The sequence below is a fragment of the Excalfactoria chinensis genome, chromosome 3 (genome assembly GCF_039878825.1).
Source record: "Excalfactoria chinensis isolate bCotChi1 chromosome 3, bCotChi1.hap2, whole genome shotgun sequence".
Classification (NCBI taxonomy): domain Eukaryota; kingdom Metazoa; phylum Chordata; class Aves; order Galliformes; family Phasianidae; genus Excalfactoria; species Excalfactoria chinensis.
In genome coordinates this window covers 66,707,196-66,720,043 of record NC_092827.1, presented here as the reverse complement: position 1 = coordinate 66,720,043, position 12,848 = coordinate 66,707,196, and the positions used below count along the sequence as shown (strand labels likewise).

The 12,848-nt window shown below is 38.1% G+C and overlaps 1 protein-coding gene across 1 annotated transcript in view; it reads right to left on the bottom strand.

Annotated features, from left to right (window-relative positions):
* Positions 1–12,848, bottom strand: part of FAM120B (family with sequence similarity 120 member B) — a 44,025-nt gene that overhangs the window by 13,973 nt on the left and 17,204 nt on the right. Inside the window, exons 5-6 of the mRNA XM_072333217.1 lie at positions 12,653–12,825; positions 9,643–9,735 (exon numbers count right to left, since the gene is read on the bottom strand). Of these exons, the coding sequence (XP_072189318.1) occupies positions 9,643–9,735; positions 12,653–12,825 (266 nt within the window). The remainder of the gene's footprint in view (positions 1–9,642; positions 9,736–12,652; positions 12,826–12,848) is intronic.

The window sequence follows — 12,848 nt, the reverse complement described above, 5'->3', positions numbered from 1 at the left end:
TGGCAGAACAAGCGTCTAAATGAGAATCTGAATAATCTTCCTTTTGATGGTGACAGACAAAATAATAAAACATAGAAAAGGACTTGGAGGTTTCAGTTTGAATGACATCTCAAGCTGGAGATCAGCGTAGTGCTGTCATTGATGCCACTGTTCCTTAGTGAGTATGAAGTCTGAGCTAGCAGTATAACCCAGGCAATGATTTCCAGCTTCATATGTGATAAGAAAGTCGCTCGTGGCAGGTTTTACATGTCCCTAATCTTCACTGTCTAGGGCTAACAACCCAGATTTTTTCCCCAGAACTAATGCAAATGGTGGGAGGTGAAGGGAAGGCTTGATTTTTTAATGTAAATCCATATTGCTAAGACTGAGAGAAGAGCTATCAACAGTGATTTCTTCATTTTAATAAGACAGGAAATGGATTTGCTAAAGGGTAGTTTTTCTATTTTCCATGTCTGCTAATGAAAAATGAAGAAAATGAAAGTGCAGCAAGTCTATAACAATAAGCCCATGCAGATGGCAAACCACAGAGTTGCTTTGCCATGGGAATGCTGACAACTGCTTGGTGTTTGCAATGCAAAGATGTCATGACAAGGATAAGTGGAAAATTCCAAAAGAAAAGAAGACTTGCCTTCCAGGGCATTACACCCTAGAGATTACTTCTTATTGGAAACTGTGTCTGTGCTTTTTGCTATTTTTATGGACTCAGAACCCTAGTGAATCATGTGAGATACACCCCTGTGATCCTGCTGCTGCTACTCCTACCATCAGCTGATGACATCTGTGTGAGAGAGACAAGGAGTGCGTGAGAACAGCTTCTCTTACACCAGCTGCCTGTGTTGTGCTCCTGCCTCTGCTCCCACCAACACCAGTTCCCCATCCTCCCAGGGTTTGGGGAAGAAAGATCACATTTCCAATTTGCCAACACTGATGGAAGACTGAGAAGAGAACTCAAAGGTCACAGTCCTCTAAAAGTCAGTGTAGCAGAGGTTATGGATGTTGCACTTAGAAGGCCTGAGCTGAAATGGATAACCCCATTTGAAAAGAGAAATGCAGCAGTATCCACATGAGAAAAGTCTAATGCTTTTTGTAACAATCTGAGAAATATCTTTGCTAGAAGAGACATCATCAGAGAGCAATTTCATACTACGCTTGCTTCTGCTCTACAAACACAGTGTTTCAGCTGATGGACCTTGTAATTTCAGGCTGGTAACTGTGCTCGTATGCATCCTCACTGACCACTGAGAGGGGCTTTGCAAGAAGGAAAGCGCTTACTCCCAGATGCAGTCAGTAAATCTAGACCAAAAGACCATAATATATACCCAGCTGAAGGTTTTTAAGTCACAGTAAAAAGTACATACATACATGGATCTTATATACAATAAGCAAATTTTCAGATCAAATAAAATTAATTAAATCGTTTTAAAAAAATTAAAGAAAACATTTTCATGATGTAAAAATGCCTTGATACTTTAAGACCTTTGAGTCTTCTTTGTGGATTCCCAAATGCTTTCTTAATAAACGTATCAACTTTATCTGATGTGCTTCAAAAGCAGCACTTTTGTGTGATGTGAATATGACAAAAACAAAAACCCACATATCTTTCACCTTGAATGCTGAAACTCTAGCAAATGTTGAGAGCTCCAATCCTGTTAAAAAGACAAACAGGCTCTACCATGCTTAAGATGTGACAGTAAGTATCTGAATGTGCCTAATATCAGAAGAAACAAGTGATGGCCAGGAGCATACTCAGTGGCAAACAGGTCTTCATTTCTAGAAATCAAGACCAATAAATACATGGTAATGATGTCACAGTTCTTTATCTGCACTGTTTTACTCCTCATCTGTACTTTAATGCACTAGATATTTTGTTCTATTTAAGAACTGGTTCCTTTAAGTAGGCATTTTAATAACATTCTGGGGACATACTTTATTAATCATTAATACACATTTTTGTTACATTGGATTTTCAATTAAGGTTGTTCTTATGCATTTTTCCCTCATTTGCTGCCTTCTTCCCGCAGTTGGGTAGAATATAAAAGATATAAACGTAGCCAACATTCAAAATGTTAATTTAAAAATAAATGCCTTTAAAATGGCACCAAACTTTTTCTTTCTCCTTTCTCTCAAAGGAATATTTGTGTTTCTGTTATGAAAAGGAAAGTGCAGCTCTCAAGGGTAAGTTAGTACTTGCTTATTTCTGGTTAAAAGTAATCAAGTGAAGAACGGTAATTAAAAATCAGTGAAATTTGATTGCAGCAGTAAGCTGCTGGAATTCATGTGATGGTGATAAAAATCTAAGTACTTTTCCAGTTTCACCATTTCTTTTCAGACCCATTTGAACTCAGTGTATTATCAGTATATGACTTGGTATATTACTGCCCTCAAACACAACTTAAAACATCAAATATTTACCATAGGCAATTTATGCTTGAGCAATAAAGGTAGTAAGTAGATTGTATCTTGAGTTCTTGTCATTGAAACAGTAAAGCTTAGCTTTGCCTGGGAGAGGTAATGCACGCTGTGATTCAGATATAAACAGATAAACTGTTAACCAATGACAGCTTTACTGAACTTAAAATGTGCTACAATGGAAAGAATCAATGAACTGATTTTTTCAACCTCAAGACAAGAGTCACCTCCAGAATTCCAGGTGTTCCTGCCTTCTGCCCTTTGTATAAATTCCAATTGCAAGTTGTCAAAAGATCCATCTGTACTGGAACTATATACTTTGCTCTTGCAAAAATAAGCTCAACTGGTACAACAGCAGTAAATGCATGGAGCATTATCAGAGAAGATAACACTGACGAAACAGTATGTTTACTTGGCAGCGGTCAGCTTTTTGCAATGGGTTGCTGGAAGTGTAGTAAGTACTTCACCTGCTCCCTTCACCTGTCACAGTGAGAGGGGAGTAAAGTGCCTGTGTTTTGAAAACATTGCTAAGGTTTATTCTGATAAAAGATTATGGCTTAGTTTAAGCTCTTCCTGCTTAAACAAGGTGTGTGCAAAGGAAAATGGGGACTGAAAGGAGGAGATCCTATGAGGGTATCTACCAGCAACGGAAACAAGAAAAACCAGTTCTTAAACACTCCTAAAGACTTCATAGTAAATATTTAGCAGTAAACAACCCAATTGTTCAGTGTTTATATCTGGAAAAAGGTTTATTTACTGTGTTTTGTCAGGAGTTTGATGTAAAATGATACACTGCTATTTACATGAGGCCAGAAACTCCAATGAAGTTGACCTAAACAAAGCTTTGAAACTGCTTTTACATTTAAGCAGGTAATTACAACAAAAAAATACTACTGCTAACCAGCCTATGATCAGATAAAAGTCACCTTCAGTTGCAGAAAGACAGCTTTTTAATTGCTCGTTTCATTTGCAAAGATACGAATACTTATCGGAACTCTTAGCAGTGATTACAACAAAATCTAGCAGAAACGAAATTTCTACGATGATGAATATTACACCAGTAAAAAGGTTCAGCCCTTTCAAGTTATTCACACAGTTATGTCATGGACAGCACGCTAGCACTTGCAGAAAGGTTAGAATAGCATCACTATTCTTATTGTACCCACAACTGTGCTCAATTCTGAGATAAATGACTGCAGGGCTAACAACAGTCCGCAATGCATGTGACATTCTCAAAACATCTGAGTTACAGCACTCAGGCTGTGATCCAGCCAGCAGTCACATCCCTTCCTCAGAAATGGATTCACTGGGATCTTAATTCTTACCATCTTAACACGCTTTTCTCCCATGCGCGTAGCAATGTCTCTCTCTCACTTGGATGTCCTAAGAACACGGTATTTCCTTAAAGCTTCCTCTTATGTTGGGATATTTAGAGTGCCCTCCTTCCTCTTTTTCCCTATTTAGAAAATCTGCAGTAACTTATTTCTTTCCTTTCTTACTTCTACAGCACTGTCAAACATTCCTGAAAACAGCCAACATATTCAGAGGCCATTAGGAGATAGTAGAAAAAAATAGTTTAAAGAACTGTACAGAAGTTCACCATCCTCTCAGTTCCATTAGTTCCCATCATAAACCCTCAGAGTCTGAATTTCTTCCACTCCCTTGCTTTCTGAGACTCACTCCATATTTCTGTATTCTATTACACACTGATGAGCACCTCAACACTCAAAATCAAGGGCTTCACTTCCCACCACCAGCATCTTAAACACAAGCCCGATCTAAAAATCTTATCTACACCTTACCTTAGCCCTTTCCCTTTGTTTAATTCAAGGACTGGTCCATAAAAAAGTTACAGGAGTAAAAAACGTGCCAGGAACACAGCTGCTCAGCAGAACATACTTGGTTTCCTCTGCCGCAGCAGCAGACTATAATGGTAAAAGATAACAGGTTAGGTGTGCAACTGTTCTCACTAGTGTGTGCCACTCACTACTGTCCTTCCTCATGGATGTTTTTCACACCGTACTGTGAAACAGTTGTTGTGGATTCAAACATCATTGCAACTACAATGAAATATTGACAGGTGAGAGTTAATTAGCCAAGCTTAGAATTTACTTTGTCCCTGGAGTTCAAATAGATGTTCACTGCCTCAATATATAACCATTCCCTCAAATCTGTTTTGAGTGCACACCTTTCAGGGACCTGATCTATTTGTGACTGAAACCAACAGAAAGACCAGTGGACTTTAGCAGAATTTAGAACAGGTGTTGCTTGGCACATCTGAAGCTCTGTACCCTTCAGAAAGCTCGCAACAATAGTTACTCAAGTCATGTCTACTACCAACGAACTGAGATGGTTAATACAGGGAACTTCAGGAGAACAGTCACTGTTTGCCAGTGCAATAAAGCGTTTTTCCTTCTTTCTCCCTGCTGCCAACCCCCAGTTTCTTTGTATTGCAGAGCAGCTGCACAATTAGATTACTGATACTAAGGTTCACCTCTGAAGTGATACGTTCCAAGGTAAACAGTTCTGGCTAAAAGACTTTCAGGTGCTAAGTCCACACATTGAGGAAGAAAAGAACTATCTGCTTCTATTTCAGGACAAGTTTCAGGTCCAAGACAAATCAAACCACAGGTAAACACAGCAGCATCTCAGATGACTGCTAAAGGATCTGCCAACTTTCAGCTTGTAATCAAGTATGTTCAAGATACTGGGAATCAATTTGTAATTAAGTTGCAACAAGGCATCCACTTCCAGAACATCAATTTCTTCTGGAATGGAAAAACTGCCATACATGACTTGAAAAGTGATAACTTCTGGTACAAAAATATCCACCTTATGTTATAGCTTAGATGAACACACACACAAAAAAAAAAACCTGAAATTTGAGAATCCATGCAACCATACTATATGACCATAGTTTTAGCTGAAGTGCCAGATCGTCTTTTACCTTAAACATCTTGAAATAGCAATAGAACTAGACAAGGGATTTTCAAGACATACTGCCAACACTGAATAACTTCAGCTGATTCACTGAAAATGACCTTGAGGCAATGAGAAGAAAGCTGTATTTCTAAAGCTGAACAAGGACCGAAGCAATCTCAGCTTGAAATCGCATGCTGTACTACTGCACTTTTATTCCAGATTAGCTCAGAACACTGAGAAACCTAAAGGCGACAGGAGATGAAAGAATGGGCTGGGAAGGAACGTTAAGACAGTAAACCACCTCAGCCTGCACCTGTTTCCTTCTGACTAGTTACAATTTTTCCCTATCATCTTAAATACACCATTGTCAGATGCAAATTTCTGTAGGAATACAAAGCCCTGATTTAGTAATTGGGAATGCATTGATACCAAAATACACAGATGGAAGCAGATTCTGAAGTATCTGTAACACTTTCTAAATAACTGAAAGAACCTGAACTGTTGAAGACATACATTTCAAGTCTGACATTCTTACGTATCATACACAGCCAAACAAACTCTTATACCAGGGGGACAAAAGACATAATTGCTCCAGGGTAGATACTACAGTGCAACTGGATGCAGTATGGCAAAGCTGTAAGGAGCTTACAGATGCCATAAATTCGAGCAGTATGTAGTGCCTATGTCCATCCAAGTATCTCACACTAACACTTTGTTAGTGTTTTATGGCATACATATAACTTTTAAAAGCACTTACAGAACTCATAGAATCATGGAATCATCGAATGGCCTGGATTGAAAAGGACCACAATGATCATCTAGTTTCAACCCCCCTGCTATGTGCAGGGTCACCAACCACCAGACCAGGCTGCCCAGAGCCACCTCCAGCCTGGCCTTGAATGCCTCCAGGGATGTAGCATCCACTGCCTCCTTGGGCAACCTGTTCCAGTGCATCACCACCTTCTGAGTGAACTTAAATTTCACACATCAAATTCCAGGCACGCATGCTTTTTAACCAAGTTTTCCCAAGCAATCTTTGGCTGCAGTATTTGTAAATATGTGATTCAAAACTTTCTACCACTGAAACAAAGGTTTGATATGTTCCCACACTTGAAGAAATCCTAGAAGAAACATATCATTTCTGTTTGTAACTCACTGCGGCCTCTCCTATTTGAACAGTACTCTAGACATGTTACAGGTGAAAGATGATCTGTTGTCGCACAGGGCTGGCACAATATAAGAAACAACACTGCAAGCAGGACTGCTGGTGGCTCTTTTTCTCTACAATGGCTGCAAAGTTAGACTGATGGCTCTCTGGGCTTCCTGCCAGAACAGCACACCAGATTAAAATAGAAAGAAGGGAAATAGGCAACCTGGGGCCCAAAAGTTAATTCTGACCTTATGTATATAAGCTCTACGGGAAGCTTGGGCAAAGCAGAATACTAATATACCATATAAGGGGCACACAATGAAACCAGATTAAGAAAAAAAGAATTTACAAAAGCTCTTGTCTATCGCGTTCACATTTTAGTATTTTGAAACCACTGATCTTGAAAAATAAATCTTCATGTGTAAGAACCGAGTAGTTAACTTCTACTGAATAGTATAACATGCATTGGGGTAATACATCCACAGGGCAGTTTCTTTCAGTGGAAGTAAACTGTGTATTTTTTAAGGCTTTAACCGTATTATTCAAACCGTGTCCCTTTCTATTCCATGTAGGCTTATGGATCTCATTAACTACGAAATATGGATAGCATATCAGAAAGCAGATTTGGAAGTGAAGGCTGAAATAATCTTAACACCACAGGAGAAAACTGGGCTCCATTTACATTTTCTCTCATGTTAATAGATTTTTTCAAATATTTTCACTAATGGATTCTTGCGCAGAAATAGAGCAAAATTGTTTTCATCAAACTCATGTTCTTCACAGAATTGTTTAGAAGGCTTAAACATCAACCCTGTATTATCGTTTAAAGTATAAAGACTGCAAATAAGCAGGCACTTTCATAACAATTATAGATGCAGCCCAAGTTAAACACAACTTCTTTGAAAGCTTTGCAGCGAGTTCTTCCCAAGGACCACATTTAAATTTTCAGAGGAGAAGAAAAAGTATGTCAAGTAGCTTAAACTGTACTTTTCCCTTTTCCTCCCATAAAACTCATATTTATTAGCTGTGTGCTTGAATCCTCTACTGATTTTAAACATAAATACCTAGAAAATCAATTTAATAAATATCGAATGCAGTGACTTCACTTTACAAAGCACCTGCAAATGGCAACAGTAACCCAAGCCCAACATGATACTGCCTGCTTCAGTAGAGTGCATGATACAGTATAATAGCAGCTTCACGTGTCAGTTGCTTTCATGCCAGCTTATCTCCCATAAGCTTTGTGGGTAAACTGCAAAATGTTGTGAACAACTTTGAATTAGCAGAATGACTGCTGGAAACTATTACGCATCAATGAATATTACATGTTTGGATGCAAAATAAGTTTCCTAAACCACAACATTAATGAACGAACAAAGACATCCAATTCCAAGAGAACAACCTTCCAAGCACTTTAGAAATTTACATAACAACACCTGTAGGGGCATCTATAACAAATTGTTTCAATACTTCCTGCTCATGCTTGGCTGCCTTTGTGCTTTTGCTGAATGACTGCCACATCAGACTTGGTAAAATAATTATATGCTCAGTGTTAAGTACATTGTGTGTAATAATGGCCTCAAGACAGAAATAAATCCTACATTCTTGATGTTTTCCATACTGCTATCATTTCCTTGCTTTGTTTCTGGCATACAGGTCTAACATTTGATTACCTGCAGAACAAATCTGTGGTGAATTTGGGGGAAAAAAAAACTAAGACTGGATTTCATCTGTCAGAATGAGTCCAATAATCTATCTGGAATCACACTGTTCTTGTTATTTTGGTTTCCATGCATTAGAAACTAACAGACAATAACAGCAGCAGCTGAATTTTCTTGTTATCAACATAAAGGACTTACTAAACTCTAACATGGCCTGGTTAGAGTAACACAGATTTTCCTGGAAATATAAACAAGATTTTCTGAGTGAAAGTGAATTGAAGTTCCTACCACTTCTAACCCATCCTTATTTTTAAGTAAGCCCACAACTGAAATAGCCATTGACACATGCAGTCTGTGCTTTATGCTACTAATAACATGAATGCAACCTTAAACTGTGACTGAAAATACTCTTGTGCAAAAGTGCAAAAGATATTCAAGAAGAACTATTTAGAATGTTCTACTGCAATAACTAAGAAACTGGTTTTCAAAATGTGAATTCAAGAAGATAGGAAAGGGGAAAAGCACAAATTTGCACAGAATATACACAAAATCAGTCACGAAACTTGCATCTTAACCATGAATTCCAATCTCCATCCCTCAATCTCTTGACTACACAGCATATGAAGGAGAGCATGCTGTTCCTCTGAGGTACAAAAGCAGATTGTAGAAGTCCTTGTAAATATCATATCCTTTTATATTTCTGCCTTTATCAACACACTTCTATTACTAATATATCACATAATGATCTTTACTTGACTGCTCAAATGTGCAGTCTCCACGTCTAGGTGTTTCCACAAGCAGCCATGACTATGTAACCCATAGTTTCTGCTGTCTTTTCATTCCCTGCTAACCATTTACTAATAAAAAACAGGAAATAAAATATCCAGCACTACGTTAGATAAGATTTATGCACAGATCATAAACTCTAAGAGATTAGACTAGACCGCATCAACATGGTAAATTAAAAATAGTTCTCCGTAACCCAATATTATAGTCTAGAGTGACCCAACAGGTCTTCACTACAATGGCACCACATTAGGTAACATTCTTTTTGGCTGGTTATACATTCTGCCACAAACAGTAATACCAGATTCTACTTAGTGTAGTGATTTTCATACAGCGGATGCTCTGAAACACTGTTCTTCTAAAGAAAAAAACAAAACAAAACAAAACAAAAAAATGAAGCAACATTGCAGGACAAGATTCACCATTAAAATTTTCCATCATCTAAACATCCAGAAGCCAAGTTAGGCGGAAACCTGAGACTCATTCCTTCACCCTAGGAACCCAACCACTAGAGAATATCCTTTCTATTTTTTTTCCCACATGATTAACAAATACAAATATTTACATGAACTGTAGCACTAAAAGCCTACGTGTTTACCACCACATTCAGTTCCCATATCTGAAAAAAATTAATTAAAGCTGAATCCTGCCCAAAATTATTTATCTGTGAGTTTCTGTGAACACTGTCTATTACTCAGTTACTCCAATCAGTACCTGCAGACTTGCCAGTTCAGCAGCTGACTTTCCTCTGAGGCAGAGAATGAGTGCCACAAATGCATTTAAGTCTTCCAGGGAGAGACTACTGACCTAAAACAGATGAAAAAGTGACAAGTTATTTGCAGGCCCTGAAGAGAAATTTTGTGATAACACACAGAGGACCTCATGGAGGTCCTCTTTTTCTCAAGTACACCAAACTTAAATCCAGGACCTCATGGAGTTATAACAACCATGAATTCACTGACAAGGAAAAGACGTTTAAATGGAACAAAAACTTAAGCTTCAATATTTGAATGAAGTGCATAGCTCACTATACCCGTGTATAGCATATACATACAATTTCCACATACTTAACAAAATGCCCACTCTTTATGTATTCCCTTCTCCTGTTCCTTTGGCACTTTTTAACAACAGGAAATTTCACAGAATCACAGAATGACCCGGGTTGGAAGGGACCTCAAGGATCATGAATCTCCGATCACTCCACCACAGGCAGGGCCTCCAACATTTAATACTAGACCAGGCTGCCCAGGGCCCCATGCAACCTGGCCTTGAACACCTCAAGGGAAGAGGCATCCACAACCTCTCTGGGAAGGCTGTTTCAGCACCTCACCACTCTCATAGTAAAGGCTGTAAGGCCTACAACTCCACATTGCCCATCTTCTAATGCCTTGATTTGCATGGAAAGTTGTGCAAACCCGATTTCATGAGTTTCTCATTAAGTGAGTTTCTATTCATGAGTTTCTATTAAGACTAATATAAATTACAAACTAAGAGGAAAAAATGAATGAGAAAAATAACAAAAAATACTGATGTAAATCAATAGGAAAAAGAAACACAAAGAAGACAACTATGATTACTTCATTCATTTATTTGCTTAAGAAGAGCAACCCTTAAGATATAAATTATTCAACCACTACTGAGAATTGTTCTGTTTTGCTGTGTTTTTTGCTTATCAGATCTTACTACTTATCTCACTGTAAAATACTTTCCTCTGTATGAAGTTATTAAAACTTGCATAAAGCATGAGAATGTAAGGGATATTAGAGAAGTTTTAAGTTTCCGAATGTTCCTTAGCATTCATTAATCCCACTAAGAAGGCTGCTAAGATCTGATGATGGCCCTACCTTACCCTGTATTTCAGCTCAGGTGTCACCTTTGTGTAGGTGGCAACAAACCCATGAATTTTATATGACCTGAGGGAAATGATGTTAGCCTGCCCCAAGGCAGCCTAAAACTATACAGCTTAAGTCACCACAGGGTTAACAATCCACCTTAGCTCTTTAATGCAAGTGCAAAACTGAAGTGTGAAGACAAGAATTATACCATGGTTAGACAAACATTGTTTTCTCAGCTATAAAAACAAATGGAAGCAATACTCTCAACTCAAAGTGCAGTTGCTGACACTTACTCTTGTTCTTCCTTTCAAACACCCCAAGAAAACAAATGGACAACATCAGAACACTAAACAACTAAGCAATGAATCACATTTTAATCCCAATCTGATCACTAGTTCTGGTTCACAGGGTAGATTGTACCTGTGCAACTCAGAGCGCTGAAAATGGGACAGGTGTTGAGAAACTGGCACTGCCATGAAAAACATTCCATCACCTGGCATGCTGCCTTCACTGTTCTTGAAAATAAGCACCACAAAACTCTTTTCTTGTGTTTTTTAACATCAGTTATTCTGAAGACCATGGCTCTAAATGAGATTTCTTTCATTTTATCAGTATTCTGTGTTCACGGCTCAGTAAATCCACTTTTCTGTAGGTGATCTATCCTGCTACTTAACTTCTTAATCCCACTGAAAACATACCTCTAATAATCTTACTATGGAAAGGTATACAGAATAGCACGAAAAAGAAGTGAAACAGTGAAAACATATCATATCCAAACATGAAAAAAAAGTAAACTATGCTTTTAAAGCTAAGTACAAAATTCTTATTTTGCTGCATTGAAATGGTTAAGGCATGAAGTGTGGTTTCATGACTTTGATCTTCAAAAAATACTTCCATTAATATTCTGCTATACTAAGATTAAAGGAAAAATAAAAGGGGGCTGTATGGATCATTTGTTTAATCCCCATACACACAGCAACACTGCTCAATGCGTCATCTAAGACTGAGCAAACATATATGAAGAAAAAAAAAACAATAGGAAACCTGGAGAGAATCTGTTTTCACTTATCACAAACCAGTGTAATTCCGTTACTAAGACAAAACAAGTAAAGAGTAAAATGCAAAACATGGAATGAAATGCAATTCAGTGTTAGTAAAAGTGCAACAGAGTTCTCTAGATTAGATAAAGGCGTAATAATTTTCTCATTCTCAGAGAGAAAAATATACTTGTGAGATCACATTTGAAAGATGGCAAGTAAAGACACAACGTTATACATAAAAGAAATTTAATTAATGAAGTAATATTGCATTTCAATTTGCATTCCTTTTTGTTACAAATAAGCCAGTCTGCAGGCTGCCAGGTATTTATGGGTATCTAACAGAACTATTAACTAGTGATCACCTATTACTCAGACTTTAATGAGAAGAGCCATATCTTTAATTCAGACTTCAAATGGAGTAGATTACAAGCTGGTATGAAGAAGTAGTGAGAGCTAACTAAATACTTATACTGCCTGTTGGCATAGCCTGCACGGTCACTTGAAGGGATGTCTTCTTTTGATGACACTACAGAAACACTTAGAAAAGCTTTCACTTTCAAACAAGTCCCCAAAAGGGTGAAAAACTCCTCCGTTTACACTCTCTCTCTGTTTAACTGCCCAAGGGGCTTTGAGTTATGATGTACTACTAAAAATACCGTGTTTCTTAAACAGGATGATGCACGTCAGATGGGGTAATTAAAATGCTGCAATGCATTATTATTGTATTTGATCAACTATGCCTCCAGTAATGATTATGAGAAAAATTGTCCGCAGGCCAGCAAGGAAGTTTACTAGTCAGTCACACCTATAAGGGCGGACAGCTGAAGAAACAGTAACTGTCTCGGTTACCTGCAGCATAAGGTAGGTCAGCAAGCAGCAGAATGCTGCAACAGGTGCTTCTAGAGCTTGGAGCTCTTCCATCGCATCCTGAAGGTGAAAGCATGCCAGAAACGTACTGTACCGCTGCTTTTCCACGTCAGGTCCTTTGGCAAACCACAGTGTTTTCAAATTAGGTGTTCCACCTACAAAAGAAATCCATTATTTT